Raw genomic sequence first — 17,937 nt, forward strand, 5'->3', positions numbered from 1 at the left:
TTCTTTATTAATAAGTGGTTGTTATATTCAGAATATTTACATTTTGATTTATATTGATTAGATTTTAATATGTATGCTTAATTTTTCCTTAATATATTTTTTTCTCTTTATGGCTCTCCTTAGGAGATTTGGCTGAAGGGGGGGGGGGTTCTGCTTTCTTTTCTTTTTTTTTATATATAAAATATAACGTTCATGTTTATGGTTTATTGTTATATATGTTACTTATTATCTGTACTTTGAACGAATAAATAAAGTTTTGAAAAAAAAAAAAATAGGAGCTGTCCTCTGCTGCTGAGGGAGATGGGGCGAGTGGTGCAGTAGCACCACCCATCACCGTGATGTCAAAGATACACGCCAAGCAATAGCTATCTTCATTACCCATAATCTCCAATGTAGCTGGAACCACTCGGAAACGTAGAGCGGCTCTCACTGCATGATGAATTATGGGCAACAAAGATGGCCATGGATCCTTCTTCCAGCTCTTATGCCTGGCGCTGGCCCTCCAGCATGCCAAACACAGTTCTTCACTCCCCTCTTTCATCCATCAGTGTCTCATCAGCTCTGCTTCTCCGTCGCCATTCCTCATCATCTCTCCTCCTTCCTCCCAGGTCATGGAGCTCGGCACACAGGTCCTTTTGCCCTCTGACCCCAGCAGCTCAGCAGGGTCCCACTCTCCTTGCCTCCACAGGGCCTCCAAGCTCTTTGGGCTGGACTCCCTCCACTCCCACTCACCTTGCACATCCATTCCCGCTCTCTCCGGCTCCTCACTGCCCTCCTGCATCTCAGTCTTGACAGTCTTGGTGAAGGAGAGAGGGGCAAAGAGGGAACAGGAAGAAGGCATTTCTGGGTGGCACGAGGGAGCCCCAACCCCAGCACCAATCTCTGTAGGAGCCCTGGTGGTGGGTCCTGGGTCGTGGACTAACGGCATCATTGCGATGTCATCAGCCCGTCCCTAAGCAGCTGCCTCCTTCAGTGACATTGCCTTTACGAAACAACTTGCTTCACATGTGAGATTACCCCACCCACCCCCCCACCCAAAGGATCAGAGTCTGTCTGCATCCAGCATCTGCTAACAGTGTTTTTATAAAGGTAGGTGAATCGATGTAAAGGCAGAGAATACCCAACTTTACATTCACTTGTTTTCCTCTATAAAAAGGCCTAATGATGCAAGTCAACATTCCTGCTCAGAGTGGTTCAATGAGGCCATTTTTGAGAAAATGAAGCAACTCACTTAATATCACTGAGAGCCCTGTGCTCATAAAATATAGTCAGAGTCAATGATGGGGGAGGGGAGGTGGGGGGGGGGGGATATGTTTGTGTGACTGGGAAGTGGTATACCTGACTGCATTTACTAACTTGCCCACTATGCACAGCCAGAGATCTTGTTATTAAGACGTTTCAAATCAAGAAATGAGGTTCTTTCTTTTCTTTCTTCTTTGGCTTGGCTTCGCGGACGAAGATTTATGGAGGGGGTAAAAAGTCCACGTCAGCTGCAGGCTCTTTTGTGGCTGACCAGTCCGATGCGGGACAGGCAGACACGATTGCAGCGGTTGCAGGGGAAAATTGGTTGGTTGGGGTTGGGTGTTGGGTTTTTCCTCCTTTGCCTTTTGTCAGTGAGGTGGGCTCTGCGGTCTTCTTCAAAGGAGACTGCTGCCCGCCAAACTGTGAGGCGCCAAGATGCACGGTTTGAGGCGTTATCAGCCCACTGGCGGTGGTCAATGTGGCAGGCACCAAGAGATTTCTTTAGGCAGTCCTTGTACCTTTTCTTTGGTGCACCTCTGTCACGGTGGCCAGTGGAGAGCTCGCCATATAATACGATCTTGGGAAGGCGATGGTCCTCCATTCTGGAGACGTGACCCATCCAGCGCAGCTGGATCTTCAGCAGCGTGGACTCGATGTTGTCGACCTCTGCCATCTCGAGTACCTCGACGTTAGGGGTGTGAGCGCTCCAATGGATGTTGAGGATGGAGCGGAGACAACGCTGGTGGAAGCGTTCTAGGAGCCGTAGGTGGTGCCGGTAGAGGACCCATGATTCGGAGCCGAACAGGAGTGTGGGTATGACAACGGCTCTGTATACGCTTATCTTTGTGAGGTTTTTCAGTTGGTTGTTTTTCCAGACTCTTTTGTGTAGTCTTCCAAAGGCGCTATTTGCCTTGGCGAGTCTGTTGTCTATCTCATTGTCGATCCTTGCATCTGATGAAATGGTGCAGCCGAGATAGGTAAACTGGTTGACCGTTTTGAGTTTTGTGTGCCCGATGGAGATGTGGGGGGGCTGGTAGTCATGGTGGGGAGCTGGCTGATGGAGGACCTCAGTTTTCTTCAGAATGAGGTAAGGATTTAATAAATCACTTGTTTAACCCCAAGTACCCATCCCCCCCCCCCTTCGTCAGTCTTACAATAACCTGTGGGCCACAGGAAGGCCGACAGATCCTGCATGTAGCTGACTGTGCATAGCAGGGCACTGCCTGTTGTCTTGATTGTGAGCAGTGTCCAAAACAGCCATGATTTGGTCCTTGCCTTACAGCCAAATGATCAGGAAATGGAATTCCAGCAACTTCTCCCTGGCCAGACTTGGGACACTCCGAGTCACAGAAACACTGCACAGCACAGAAACAGGCCCTTTGGCTCAAGTCGGCCACACTTCATCCACTTGCCTGCATTAGGCCATAATCTTCTACTTCTTTCTTATCCAAGTACCTAACCAAATACGTCTAGAGATGCACATAACCACTGCCCTCTATGAGAAATTTCACCTCCTCAGATCTACATCGAAACCATTGCTATTCTGGTCAACAGAGAAAGTGGCCTCTTCAACTTTGGTCAAGATCAATACAGACCAGGGACAAAAATAAATGTCTTTGTCGGTAGAGATCAATAATAATTTAAACAATGCAATTATCCATCACTCCATGAAGATTTTGCAAATTCAAAGTGAGTGATATTAATGCAGGTACTCACGTGACATTGGCTCCACCATTGCCGCTTGCAGCCAAGTCCTGGCATGTGTTTGTCTCTGAAAGGAGAAGATAATGTGGTTTTAATTTCATATTAAGCATTACATTTAAAACCCCATCCCTCGCTGGCTCTATCCTTCTCACCAATACTTGGATTTTAATGGCATACATCAAGCAATGCTGTCAATTTATCGTGCAAATGAGACGACCATGCTGGTTTCGGTCAATTCCAAACCTTAGCCCATGTTTTTAAGCAGTGCCAAGTGTTACAAGCCCAGAGGATCCCAAAACCCAGCACCAATAGATATTCACCAAGACAAATGATTACTTAAACAAAAGTTGCTTTTAATTACCTTTAAACATGAAAACAGAATCACACTTCAACTTATCACTATTGACAACTAACCTAACTTAACCCCTTTCTAATTCTAAGTGCACGTGTATGTAGTGTGTGTGTAAGTTCAGGAAAGTTCTTTGATTCACAGTCCAATCTCACTTCTCATTCCTCCAAGTTCACTGGTTGCAGGCAATTCTTATACTGTGCACAGAAAATAACATTTATAAAGTTCACCAGGCTTTGGTGCTTGAAAGGATACTGTGCACAGAATTTAACATTTATAAAGTTCACCAGGTCTTGGTGCTCGAAAGGTAAATGGTTACCGCTCAGGAAGGTTCTTGTCGGTTTTCAGAGAGAGATTTGTTGTACGCTGGACATCCACAACTGATTCCTTTTCAATCAACCAGTTCAGCGTCTTGCCGAAGAAACTTGCCCCATCAGGGTTTTCCAGATGATAACCTGTTTCTTTCAGGTCACCACAGAGTTTGTTTTTGTTTCTCTTATTCCAAGTGAAACATTAGACAGCCAGTCCTCTCCTCTTGCATGAACCACAAGGGCTTTGACCAGGCTGAGCTAACTGACAACCCGTTTTCTAAATGGGGTTTTCCACAAGCTTGCCAGCTTGTCCTGTTCCAGTCCCAGCTGCTGTTGCTGACTGTAAAACTGATCTCCGTTTCTCTCTCTCACATACACAGAGAAAGCCTGTTTTACTCTCTCTGCTTGCAAAATCACATGACCCTCTTAGAACAGCAAGTTCCACTGCAGACTATCTGTGGCTCTGACAAGTTCTTTCATCTGTTGTCTTTTTGTAAACAACAGTCCATTAGTGAAGTTTCTTGGGCACTCTCCAAAGCTTTTGCAAAGGCTCTGGGGCCCCGATATGTCTAGCATGAGCAGAGCTCCAGTATTTTAAATAAGATCTGTTTTAAAGTGTTTGTATGTGACCTACACTAAAAAACCTACCCGAATTTATCTCTCAAAAACATATCTATATACTGTCACACAACAAACTTTGGTAAAAACACAAAAATGCTAGAGGAATACAGTCTCCATAGGCAGTATATAGGCAGTATATAACCAATGTTTTGGGCCTGAGCCCTTCTTCAAAAAAATCGGGAAGGTGCCTGAATAAAAAGGGGAGGAAGGAAAAAAGGGACACGGGGAGGGGCATAGGTCAACATGCAAAAGGCCATAATTGGACATGCAAAGGTCAAAAGGTGAGAATTGAGCGGGGGAGGGTGTGGCAGAGCTGAGGAAAGGAGACAGAGGGAAAAGGGAAGAGAGAGAGTGTTGTTTGCACATGTAGCTGAGAAATCTAACTCCCACTTTGAGTTTACTCAGAGAATTAACGGCAGACACAGAGTTTCGCCAAACCACACCCAAACTCTATTTCATTCTTTATCTTTTACAAAAATATGAAGTGAGCTATTTATAGAAATTTACACAAGCAAGACAGTCTCATGAGCCATTCAGTTGATTGATGGCTCCAGTGGTAACACCCACTCCTGGCGACTGTGGGTCGCTCTGATTAGAGCATAGCGAGACAGAAGTAGAGGCCAGGGTTCATAGAGATAGGGTAAGGAGAGAGACAGGGAGGGGGCAAAAGAAAACCAGAGTTGATGTTAATGCCATCTGGTTGGAGGGTGCCCAGGCAGAATGTGATGTATTGTTCCTCCAATTTGCAGGTGGTGCAGGTCTAGCAGTACATGAGACCATGAACAAACATGTCGGCATGGGAATGGGGACAGTGATCTGAAATGGGTAGCCATTGGAAGGTCCCCACCATTGCAGCAGACAGAGTGGGAGGTGCTGAACGAAGCGAGCTCCCAGCCTGCATCTAGTCTCACAACAGGAGCAGTAGATGAATACGGCAGAGGCATTGGCCCCCAATGGTAATGTGGGAGGAGGTATGTGTGCAAGGGTGACGTTTCCTGGGACACTGTGTAGGCACCATAGGGTCAATTGGTGGGTAGGGAGGAGTGGAGAGGATCATGTAGTAGGTTGCAAAAATGGTTGAGAATGATATGTAGGGCATGGAGACTGGTGGGATGGTAGGTAAGGACAAGGGGAATCCTGTCCTTGTTGCTCTTGGGGGCAGTGGATGTCAGGGCAAATGTACAGATAGTAGAGAATATGCAGGTGAGGGGTGAGTTGATGGTAGTGGAAGGGAAGCCGTTTTTGAAGGAGGAGGACATCTCAGATGATCTTGCAATGGTTACACCTTGCCTTGGGAGTAGCTGTGATGGTGACGAAGGAACTGTGTGAAAGGAATGGAATCCTTACAGGGACAGGATGTGAAGAGGTAGCTGTGGGTTTATTGAAAATGTCTGTCGAGAGTCAGTCTCCTGAGATGGAGACAGAGTGTTCAAGAAAAGGGAGTGTTGTTAGAGATGGACCAAGTGAATTTGAGGTCAGGGTGGAAGTTGACAGCTAAGAGGATGAAGCCAACAAGCACCAATATGCTGTCAATAAAATAGAGGAACAATTGAGGGGCCTTGCCTGTGTAGGTTTGTAGCATGAATTGCTCCACAGAGCCAAGATAAAGGCACACATGACTGGGCCCATGCGAGCATCCACGGCTCCCCGTTTGATTTGGAGAAAGTGGCATTCTTTGGAACATTTTTGGACAGGGTCTATCAAGCATCTAGACACAGCAATGCAGAGAGATGGGAAGATCTCCGCGATGGATACAGAAGGGGTTTACTAGCAATGATGCACCACACAAAAATGATGGAGAAGCTCAGCAGGTCACGTAGCATCCATGGGATGTGAAGGGTAACCAATGTTACGAGCCTGGACCCTTTGTCCGGTAGGAATGACCTGCTGAGTTTGTCCAGCACATTTCTGAATTGCCCTCGACCTCAGCGTCCTGCTTAACTCTTGTTCAATGTTCTTACTGGCAATGATTCTGGGGTTGAGACATTTCACAAGCTGAGATTGTTCTCACCACGATGATTGATGAGAGACTTAATTATGGAGGGTCTTTGCTGCTGTAGATTGAGAGAGATTGTTCCAAGTGGCTGATGGGCCAGTAACTAAAGCTCCACAATTTAAGGTAATCAGAAAAAGGAGCTTCCAAGAAACACCGGATATCTTTTTAAAACCCAGCAAACTGGGTTCAAAATAAGTTTAATTGCAATTTTCTGAAAAGTGAGGTAAACTTGAAAAGTACAAGATTGTAGAGCATTGTCAGAGGCAGCGAGAAGGATAATTGGAGGGCTTGTCACAAAATACAGTAGCCCGAAAGAGTTGCCCTTTATCTTGCATGATTCTATCAAAAAATAATCAAATCCAAAAATTCAGATTCAACACCAGTCCAACAAGCCAGTATTTTGTTTCTCAAGTTAAACAGGAAAGCCAGCAGATGCTGTGATTTGGTGCAATACACAAACGTTCTGGAGAAACTCAGCAGGCCACACAGCATCTATCGGAAGCAAAGTGTTTCAGGACTGAGTCCTATTCCTTTGTACTTTGTTTGACAAAGGCCTCAAGCTTTAAAAATTGGCTTCTTATAAATAAAGTTTCTCCGGCACTTTTGTGCGTTGTATGGCTTCCGTTTCTGACTGTGTAGCAAGTGAATCATTTGACTGCTGCTTTTCCATACATATGGAAAGAGTGTCAGCAAGTCGCCCACTCTCCCATTGCTTACTCCCCAGTGCCTTGCATGTGGATGCACATCCCCATTAGAAGGAGACCAGATGAGCAAGGTGTCCTTCATTAGGATGGCCAATCATACAAACCTGCAGGCGACACTGAAGTTGTTCTTGCCATGAAGGGCTTGACTGCTGGATGCCATCATTACAGAAAGAATGCGGATGCTTTGGAAAGGGGACAGAAGAGATTTACCCAGGATGTTGCCTGGATTAGAGGGTGTGCGCAATAAGGAGAGGTTGCACAAACATGGGTTGTCTTCTCTGTAGGGTTGAGAGACCAGATAGAACTCGTTCCACACTCTCACGAGATGAGAGGCATTGATCAGGAAGATAGTTGAAATCCCTGTCAGATACAAGAGGTCATGTGTTGAGGAAGAGATGGAGGGTTGGGGTAGTTTAAAGGAGATGCGCAGGGCAAATCTTTTTTTTTTTTTTTACACAGAGAGTGGTGGGTGCCTTGAATGGGCTGCCAGGGAGAGTGGTTGAAGGAGATACAATAGTGCCATTCAAGAGGCTTCCATACATACATATTTGCAGGGAATAAGCATTTAATTTAATTTTGGCATCACATTCAGTACCTGTGCTGTTCTGTTCTATGGCCTATTTATATGTACCTGCCTGAGTGGAATCCGCAATATTTTGTTATCCATGAAAGTTGCAAGTCCCACTGCACGAGTAATGAGGACTTTATGTAATCCACATCATAATATTTGAGAAAAAAGTGCATCACTCTCCTTGGATGCTGCTTAACCTGCTGAGTTCCTCCAGCTTCTCATTGTTTTTTCACAGATTAATGCAAATCAACTTCTCATTTTCTGATTTCATCCAATTTGCTCTCCATTCTGAGTTCAAAGCCTTCCTACTCAGTTTACACAATGCTGCAATTGCACCAACGGCCTGGGTTCAAATCTGCCACTGTCTTCAAGGAGTTTGTATGTTCTCCCAGTGTCTGCGAAGGTTTCCTCCAGGGGCTCTGGCTTCCTCCCACCATTCAAAACAAACTGGGGGTCTCGGTCAATTGGGTATACTTGGGTACCACAGGCTCGTGGGCCTAAAGTGCTGTATATGTAAATTAATTAAATTAGAACCATAGAGCATTGCAGCACAGAAACAGGCCCCTTTGGCCCCTCTAGTCTATTCAGAGCCATTTTTTTTGCCTAGTCCATAGCCCTCCCATCCATGTATCTGTCCAAATTCTTCTTAAATGCTAAAATTGAGCCCACATTCACCACTTCAGCTGGCAGCTCATTCCACAGTCCCACCACTCTCTGTGTGAAGAAGTTCCCAATAAACTTTTCCCCTTTTACTCTTCACCCATGTCCTCTGGTTTTTATCTCTCCTACCATTAATGGAAAGAGCCAATCTACATTTACTCTGTTATCCTTCTCATAATTTTAAATACCTCTATCAAATCTCCCCTCATTTTTATAAGATCTAGGGAATAAAGTCCTAACCTATGTAATCTTTCCTTGTAACGGAGTTCCTGAAGTCCAGGCAACATCCTAATAAAATTTATCTGCATTCTTTCTATCTTATTGATACTTTTTTTTTGTAGTTAGATGACCAAAACTGCACACAATACTCCAAATTTGACCTAAAACTTTACCATAACATTCCAGCTCCTGCACTTAATACTTTGATTTATGAAGGACAATATGCCAAGAGCACTTTTTACAGCCCTAACCACCTGTGATGCCACTTTCAGGGAATTATGTTTCAGTATTCCCAGATTCCTCTGTTCTACCGCACTCTTCAGTGCCCTACCACTTACTGTGTATGTCCTTTTAAAATGCAACACTTAACATTTGTCAGCATTAAATTCCATCTGCCAATTTTTGCCTACTTTACCAGTTGGTCCAGAAACCTCTGCAAACTTTGAAAAAGTTGCTGTCCACAATGCCTCCGATCTTAGTGTCATCAGCAAACTTGCTGATTCAATTTTACCACATTATCATACAGATCATTGATATAGACAACAAACAACAATGGTCCCAGCACCGATCCCTGAGGCACACCACTAGTCACAGGCCTCCAGACTGAAAAGCAATCATCTACCACTACTCCCTTGCTTTTCCCATCCAGCCATTGTTGATTCCAGTTCTCTATTTCACCATGAATACTGATCGTCCGAACTTCCTGATTAACCTCACATGCAGGACCTTGTCAAAGGCCTTACTCAAGTCCATGTAGGCAACATCCACAGCCTTGCCTTTGTCAATTTTCTTGGTAATCTCATCAAAAGACTCTATAAGATTGGTTAAACACTGACTTACCAAGCACAAAGCCATGTTGACTATCCCTAATTAGTTTTTGGATAATTGTATATCCGATCTCTTTGAACACCTTCCAATAATTTACCTACTACTGACATCAGGCTTACCGGCCTATAATTTCCAGGGTTACTTTTGAAGCCTTTTTTTAAAAAATGGAATGACGTGAGCTACCTTCCAATTCTCTGGCACCATACCCTGGTTAAGGACATTCTAAATATTTCTGTCAGAACTCCTGCAAATTCTACACTAGCCTCCCTCACAGTACAAGGTAATAATTTGTCAGACCCTGGCGATTTATCCACCCCTATTTGCTTGAAGACAGCAAGCACTTCCTCCTCTTTAATCTGTAAAAGATCCATGACCTCACTGCTTGATTTCCTTACTTCACATGACTCTGTGTCTGTTTCCTGGGTGAATACTAATGGAAAAAAATATTTCAGATCTGCCCCCATCTTTTTTAGCTCCAAACACTCTGATCTTCAAGGGGATCAAGTTTGACCCTTGCTATCCTTTTGTTCTTAATATACCTGTGGAAATCCTTAGGATTTTCCTTCACATTGTCTGCTAAAGCAATTTCATATTTTCTTTTAGCCTTTCTAATTTCTTTTTTGAGGGTTTTCTTGCACTTTCTATATTCCTCCAAAATCTCATAGGCTCCATGTTGCCTATACCTGTTATACACCTCTCCCTTCCTCCAAGCCAGATCCCAATATCCCTCAAAAACCAAGATTCCCTATGCCTGCTAATGTTGCCTTTAAAGCTGACAAGAACATACAACTCAATACTCTCAAAATTTCACCTCTGAAGGTCCTCCACCTACCTTTCTCATCTTTGCCCAAAAATAACATCACAATCTACACATTCTGGATCCTTTCTCATTTCCTAAAAATTGGCCTTTCTCCAATTTAGAGTCTCAACCCGAGGCCCAGACCTATCCTTTTCCATAATTAACGTGAAACAAATGGCATTATGAACACTGGACTCAAAACGTTCCTCTACACAGAATCTATCACCTGTCCTGTCTTGTTCCCTAATAGATCCAGTATTGGACAGTCTCAAGTTGGTACATCTATATATTGATTTAGAAACTTTCCTTAACACATTTGACATCCACCCCTTTTACACTATGGGAGTCCCAGTCAATATGTGGAAAATTAAAATCATCAACTATCACAATCTTATGTTTCCTGCAGCTGTCTGCTATCTCTCTACAGATTTGCTCCTCGAATTCTTGTTCACTATTAGGTGGTATATAATGCAACCCCATAAGTGAGTCATTCTTTTCCCATTCCTCAGCTCCACCCATATAGCCTCAGCAGATGACATGAAGGCTGGAGGAATTGTGGATGGAGCTGAAGGTTGTCGAAGGTTACAAGAAGATATAGACAGGATGGAAAGTTGGGGAGAAAAGTGGCATATGGAGTTCAATCCGGGGTAAGTGTGAGGTGATGCATTTTGGAAGGACAAACCAGAAGGCTGAGTACAGGGTAAATGGTCGGTTGCTTAAGAGTGTGGATGAACAGAAGAACCTTGGGGTGCAAATTCATACATCCTTCAAAGTCACCGCACAGGTTGATAAGATCGTTAGGAAGGCCTATGGGATGTTGGGCTTCATTAATAGGGGATTGAGTTCAGGAGTAGAGAGGTAAGACCAGACTTGCGTTGAGTTCTGGTCACTTCATCAAAGGAAGGATGTGGAAGCTATGGAGAGGGGTGTAAGAAAAATAGGTTACGGGGTAGGGAGGGTTTAGTAACTTTTTTATAGGAAGGGATGGCTTGTAATGTGCTTATTGTTCTATGAGCCCTCTGGTCTGTCCTGCCTGAGCACAGCTGTGATATTTTCCCTGATGAGCAATTCTACTCCTCCCCCTTTCTTTCCCACCCACCCACCCACCCATTCCATCATGTCTAAAGCAACAGAAGTCAGAAACATTGAGCTGCCAGTCCTGCCCCTCCTGCAACCAAGTTTCACTAATGGCCACAAGGTCATAATCCACGTACCAATCTAAGCTCTAAGCTCGTCTGCCTTTCCTACCACACTCCTTGCATTGAAATAGATGCACCTGAGCCACCACATACAACTCGTTAAATTCTAACAGTGCATGCAATTTTCCCCTACTCTACCTGCTCTGACACTCTGGTTCCCCTCCCCCTACAAATCTAGTTTAAACCCAGTGGAGCAATACTAGCAAATCTTCCCACAAGGGTATTTGTCCCCCTTCAGTTCAGATGCAAACTGTTCCGTCAGATCAGTTCTCACCTTCCCTAGGAGAGAACCCAGTGATCCAGTAACCTGAAGCCCTCCCTCCCACGTCTTCAGCCAGGCGTTGAGCTGCATTATCCTCCTATTTCTAACCTTAGTAGCATGTGGCATGGGTAGCAATCTTGAGATCACAACCCTGGAGGTCCTGCCCTTCAGCCTAGTACCTAGCTCCATGTAGTCTTCTCTTTACTGTAGATTCTCCCCCGGTGTAAACAGCCCTGGTTTCCCGACTGCTAATAGTTGTCTTAAATTTCTCTCACCACTCACTACTCAGTGGAAGAAGCTCCTGGAGTTTTTGGCAAATACAATCACAATATGATTTCAGACTTTTTTCTTTGTAGCTGCGTGCCGAGTGTGTTTCATTGCGTGATTGATTATTGTATTTCCCAGCACCATTGAGACATCAGGATGCCAACTCAAAGGTGCATACAGTCAATAAAAGCAACTCTCCTCCAATTTCCACCGAATGCAGGCTTTTCTAGAATGGACACCACAAAAGAGAAAGAATTCTCAGTCTGAGAGACCTCGACAGACTCTTCGTGTACGGTACTATTTGGAGGTGCATTCTTTGTGCGTGGTGCTATAGAAATCATCATTCATAGAAACGAACAGCATAGAAACAGCTCCTTCTGCTCACTATGTCTATGTCAACCATCATGCCCATCCATACTGATTCCCACTAATACCATGACCCTCTATCTTGCTCATTCAACTTGACAAGTTGCCTCTTAAGCGTTCTGTTTCTGTCTCTACCACCTTTGATAGTTTAATCCACTTATAAAGTACTCTGCGAGTGGAAAAACATACCCCTCAGATCCTCCCCTGTCTCACTTTAAAACTATTCCTTCTAGCTTTATACAGCTCTACCATGGGAAACAACTGACTGGACACTACTGAATGTTATCCTCCTTTGCTCCAAGGAAAAACAGAGACACAGCCTTGACAATCTTTCTGGATAACTCGAGTTATCCAATCTAGGCAACGTACAGGTACTCCTTGACTTGCGACCTATGTAACTTATTTCCATCCGCACATATGACCAAATTTTGAAAAAATATATAAGAAAAAATATAAAATTTACACGATTTATGTTGTATTTGACAAAGTATAACAGAGATACAGGACATGCAAGAGCCGAAATGTATTACTTGTTAGTCGGCATCCCAGGGTCCATAGGCTGGGAACAGCCATTTTGATTCCTGTGCGCATGCTCGTCTTCAGTTGATGCATACGTGGTGGCTCGCATATTGGAGTTTGGTTGGCATATGCACGGTGGGTTCGCGCATTGGGGTTTGGCTGGCTCACGCGTGAGAGTTCAGGGCGCGAATTCAATATTGTCAGGGCACCGACTAACAAAGTAAGTACATACATTTTGGCTCTTACATACCCTGTATCCCTGTTATAGTTTGTCAAATACAACATTTGATTACAAAGTTTGCTTTACGACTTCGGTATTCCACGCACGCAGGCAAAATTCTGATTTACATCCATTTCGAGACATGACCGATCCTTTGGTCTCAATTACAGTGGTAAGTCGGGGAGTACCTGTACTGATGGGAATAATCACATCTCTCTTGTCATCTGGCTATGTACCTTCTGCGCCGCTCTGTCTTCCCCTTCCAAGGAATGTGTTGGCTCATCCAGGGAATATGTACTTCCACATTTGCCAGTTCTACAATCACACACTTGAATGAATGTAAGAACAGTCAAATTATTTGCCTTTGCTCTGTACCATCTGACATCTCTGTAACTCTGTACTGTGTCTTTTTTTTTGTTTTTCGATGCAAAAGATGACCAGCTGAACTGCTCACAAAACAACCTCAATCACTGCACTTTGGTACACTGCAGCCAAACCTTTGACTCGGCACCATCTGAGAACTGACCTTGAGACTCGTCTGCCATGTCCTCCTTTCTACTATGTATTGCCCTGTGCCTATTTGCCCTTGAGAAGATGATCTAGTTCACAAAGGAAGATAGAAGGTGGGCCAGCTCATTTAACATCTATTGTTGATTAGATGCTAGAGTCAGTAATCTCAGAAGAAGTAACTAATGGCTTTGGAAAGCTGCATCTAAACAACATTGTTATATGGAAGATAAATCATGGGGATACATCAGAAAGTGCTGATAGACGGGAACCTGTAGACGTCATGCATTTATATTTCCAAAGGACATCTGACAAAGGCTGAAGCACGAGTAAGAATCCATGTATTGGAAAACGTGTCTTCGTACGGACGGAAAACTGGTTGTCACGTAGGGATCAGAGCTGGACTCAACTTGTCCTTTTCAAGATGGAACATATTTCTAGTGGATTATCCCAGTGTTTGGTTTATGGCCCTCAACCTGGGGGGAGGAAACAAAATGCACGGTTTCCAAATGACCTGATAATTTGAAAAATAGGTGGAAAGACATGTTACGATGAAGACATTGAGAATGTTGATAGATTGAGTGGTTAGGAAAAACTGAGCAAAAGTAAAACATGAAAGTTTGCAGACAATGTGGTTGAAGTAAAGACAATGCTGGAGAATCTCAGCAAGTCAAACAGGGTATAACAAAGATAAAGATTCATAACCAATATTTCAGACTTGAGCAGGCGTATGGGCAAAAAGTAAAGGGGGAGGGATAGGGGGAGGAGCACAGTCCCAAAGGCAGGAGGCAATAAGTGGAGAAGGGAGGGCACAGCAGCAAGTAGGGGGAGGAGGGATGGCTCAGTGAATGGAGAGGGAAAGGGGTGGAGAGCTGAGGGAAAGAAGAAGGTGGAAGGGAAGGGAGGGAGAATAGCAAGTAGGTGCCTGGAACAAACTTCCAGGCTGACACAACAGGAGCATTTAAGAAGCTTTTTGATAGACAGATGAATATGATGGATGGATATCCATCAGATGTAAGCAGCAGAATTTCAGTTTGATTTGGACATCATGTTCATCACAGACATATGGACCGAACAGACTTACTGTTCCACATTCCATGTTCTAAAATGCAGGATGACAGTAAAGGAACCTGGATTTACTATTATTTTTCATTCTACCCAACTCAGATCAATAACCTGATCTGAACATACCAAGCGTGACAGAAAACCTCAGCTTCATATTTCTATTTATTGGCAATGCTGATCTCCAAAAACAATTGCAACACTTTCAGTCACATAAAGCAGCCTGATTTCTGTCAAGACCTCAAAGCAAATGTTCAACATCGTACCCTTTGGCGCAGCTATAAAAGATTCATTTGTCTCATGCTTTGTGAAGTTTGAAGCCATGTTCTCAAAGACCATCCAACAAAATCAATCATCAAAGAGGACGAGAAACAGATTCTGAAGTTACAGGATGTGGCTCAATGCTTCCTCGGAAACTCTTATGGACTTTGTATTAGAATGGCTTTTCTTAACCAGTCCTGTGTCCTACCTGGTGCTGTACCCTGCAGAGCAGCCTGCCCCAAAACTATTTCACAATATTTTTTGCCACTCCAATGTTGGTAAATGTGAGCTTATCTACTCTGGAAGGAAAAATGGAAGTTCAGAATATTATTTAAATGGAAAATGATTGCAGTATGCTGCTGTGCAGAAGGACTTGGGAGTGCTTGTGAATGAATCGCAAAAGGTTGGTTTGTCGGTGAGGCAGGCTATCAAAAAGGCAAATGGAATGTTGGCCTTCATTACCAGAGGGATTGCATTTAGGAGCAGGGAGGTTATGCTGCAACTGTACAAGGTATTGGTGAGGCCTCATCTGGAGTACTGTATGCAGTTCTGGCCTCTTTACTGGATGTACTGGCTTTGGAGGCACTCCAGAGGAGGTTCACCAAGTTGATTCCAGACTTGTACTGTTCCTTCAAATCCCTGGGTGTCAACATCTCCGAGGATCTGTCCTGGAGCCTCCATTTGATGCAATCACAAAGAAGGTTCACCAGTGGCTATACTTAGTGGGGTGACTGAGGATATTCAGAATGTCACCGAAGACTCTTGTAAACTTCTACAGGTGTACCGAGGAGAGCATTCTGGCTGGTTGTATCATTGCCTGGTATGGAGGGGCCAACTCTCAGGTCAAGAATAAACTCGGCCAGCGACATCACAGGCACCAGACCTCACCCCATCAAGGACACCTACATGAGGTGGTATCTTAGAAAAACAGCCTCCATCCTCGAAGACCCCACCACCCAGGCCATGTTCTCTTCACTCTGCTACCATCGGGGAAAAGGTAAAGGAGCCTAAAGACAAGCACTCAGCAGCACAAGGACAGCTTCTTCCCCGCTGCTGTCAGATTCCTGAATGATGAATGAACCTTACTTTTCTTGCACTATTATTTTTATTTATTTATAGTAAATGTCATAAGATGGTTATAATATGAATATTTGTACTTATGATGGTGCAAAAACACCAAATTTCATGACAATAAATCCTGATTCTGATTCTAAGAGGGTTGGCCTATGAGGAGAGATTTTGCCACCTGGGACTGTACTCGCTGGAATTTTGAAGAATGAGAGGGGATCTTATAGAAACCTATAAAATTATGAAAGGCTTAGATAAGATAAAGGTAGGCAAGTTGTTCCCATTGGTGAGGGAGACCAGAACTAGGGGTCGTAGCCTCACCCATCACCCAGATCATTATATATGTATATGACAAATAGTAATGCACCCAATATTGAACCCTAAAGTACACCACTAATCACTGGCTTCCAATTTGACAAACAGTTAACTACCACTACTCTCTGGCATCTCCCATTCAACCGTTGTTGAATCAATTTTACTACTTCAATGTAAATACCTCATGATTGAACCTTCCCTGAGGAACCTTATCAAAGGCCTTACTAAAGATCCTCATAAACTTTTCTAGTAACCTCAAAAAAATTCAACAAATCCATGTTGACTATTCCTAATCAAACCCTGCCTATCCAAATATTTACATATACCATCTCTAAGAAAACTTTCCATTAACTTAACCCACCACTGACATCAAATTTATAGGCCTATAATGTAATGACTCCTAGCACTTTTTTTTTAAAACAATCTAACTACATGAGCTACCCTCCAATCCTCCGGCACCATTCCAGTTACTAATGACATTTTAAATAGCTCCATCAAAGCCTCTACTATTTCATCACTAACTTCCCTCAAGGTCCTAGGGAATATCTTGTCAGGACCTGGAGATTTATCCACCTTTATATTCCTTAAAAGGGCCAGAACTTCCTCTTTAATCATCATCATTTCCATAACCTCCCTATTTATTTCTTTACTTTACACAGATCAATATCCTTCTCCGTTGTAAACACTGAAGAAAAAAAACTGTTCCAAATCTCCCCCATCTCTTTTGGCTCCACGCATAGCTGTCCACTCTCATCCTCTAGAGGACCAATTTTATTCCTCACTATCTTTTTGCTCCTAATATATCTGTAGAATCCCTTTGGATTTATTTTCACCTTGACAACACAACCTCATACCTCCTCTTGGCCTTTCTAATTTCTTTCTTAAGATTCTTTTTACATTCTTTATATTCCTCTAACACCTCATTTACTTCATGCTGTCTATATTTTTTGTACACTTCTCTCTTTTTTCTGAACCATATTTCCAATAACCCTTGAAAACCAAGGCTCCTTAAACCTTTCCTTTCATCCTAACAGGAACATATTGTCTCTGTAACCTTAAAATTTCACCTTTGAATGCCCTCCATTTTTCTTCCACATCCTTCCCATAAAACAATTGATCCCTGTCCATACCTTCCAAATCCATTCTCATCTCCTCAAAATTAGCCTTTCTCCAATCAAAAATCTCAACCCTGGGTCCAGACCTATCTTTCTCCATAATTATTTTGAAACCATCATTGGACTCAAAGTCACCCGACCAATCTCATTTCCTAATAGCAGATCCAACACTGCCCCTTCTCTAGTTGGTACCGTCCTGCACACATTTAACAAACTCCAAACAGTACGTGCGTCCCAGTCAATGTGTGGAAAGTTAAAATCTCCCATATAACCATATAACCACTTACAGCACAGAACAGGCCAGTTCGGCCCTACTAGTCCATGCCGTAGCAAATCCTCACCCTCCTAGTCTCACTGACCAGCACCCGGTCCATACCCCTCTAGTCCCCTCTTATCCATGTAACGATCCAGTCTTTCCTTAAATGTAACCAATAATCCCGCCTCGACCACGTCTGCCGGAAACTCATTCCACATCCCCACCACCCTCTGCGTAAAGAAATTTCCCCTCATGTTCCCCTTATAATTTTCCCCCTTCAATCTTAAACCATGTCCTCTAGTTTGAATCTCCCCCTTTCTTAATTGAAAAAGCCTATCCACATTTACTGTCTGTCCCTTTTAAAATCTTAAACACCTCTATCAAGTCCCCTCTCAATCTTCTACGCTCCAGAGAAAAAAGCCCCAGTCTGCACAACCTTTCCCTCTAACTCAGACCCTGAAATCCTGTCAACATTCTCGTGAACCTTGTCTGCACTCTCTCTATTTTGTTTATATC

The 17,937-nt window shown here is 43.6% G+C and overlaps 1 protein-coding gene across 7 annotated transcripts in view; it reads right to left on the reverse strand.

Moving 5' to 3' along the window:
* Positions 1 to 17,937, reverse strand: part of vac14 (vac14 homolog (S. cerevisiae)) — a 416,406-nt gene that overhangs the window by 313,493 nt on the left and 84,976 nt on the right. For all 7 annotated transcript variants that reach the window (XM_069901003.1, XM_069900996.1, XM_069900997.1 and 4 more), the window contains one exon: positions 2,959 to 3,013. In XM_069901003.1, the coding sequence (XP_069757104.1) occupies positions 2,959 to 3,013 (55 nt within the window). The remainder of the gene's footprint in view (positions 1 to 2,958; positions 3,014 to 17,937) is intronic.

Source organism: Narcine bancroftii, chromosome 10 (assembly GCF_036971445.1).
Source record: "Narcine bancroftii isolate sNarBan1 chromosome 10, sNarBan1.hap1, whole genome shotgun sequence".
Taxonomy (NCBI): Eukaryota; Metazoa; Chordata; class Chondrichthyes; order Torpediniformes; family Narcinidae; genus Narcine; species Narcine bancroftii.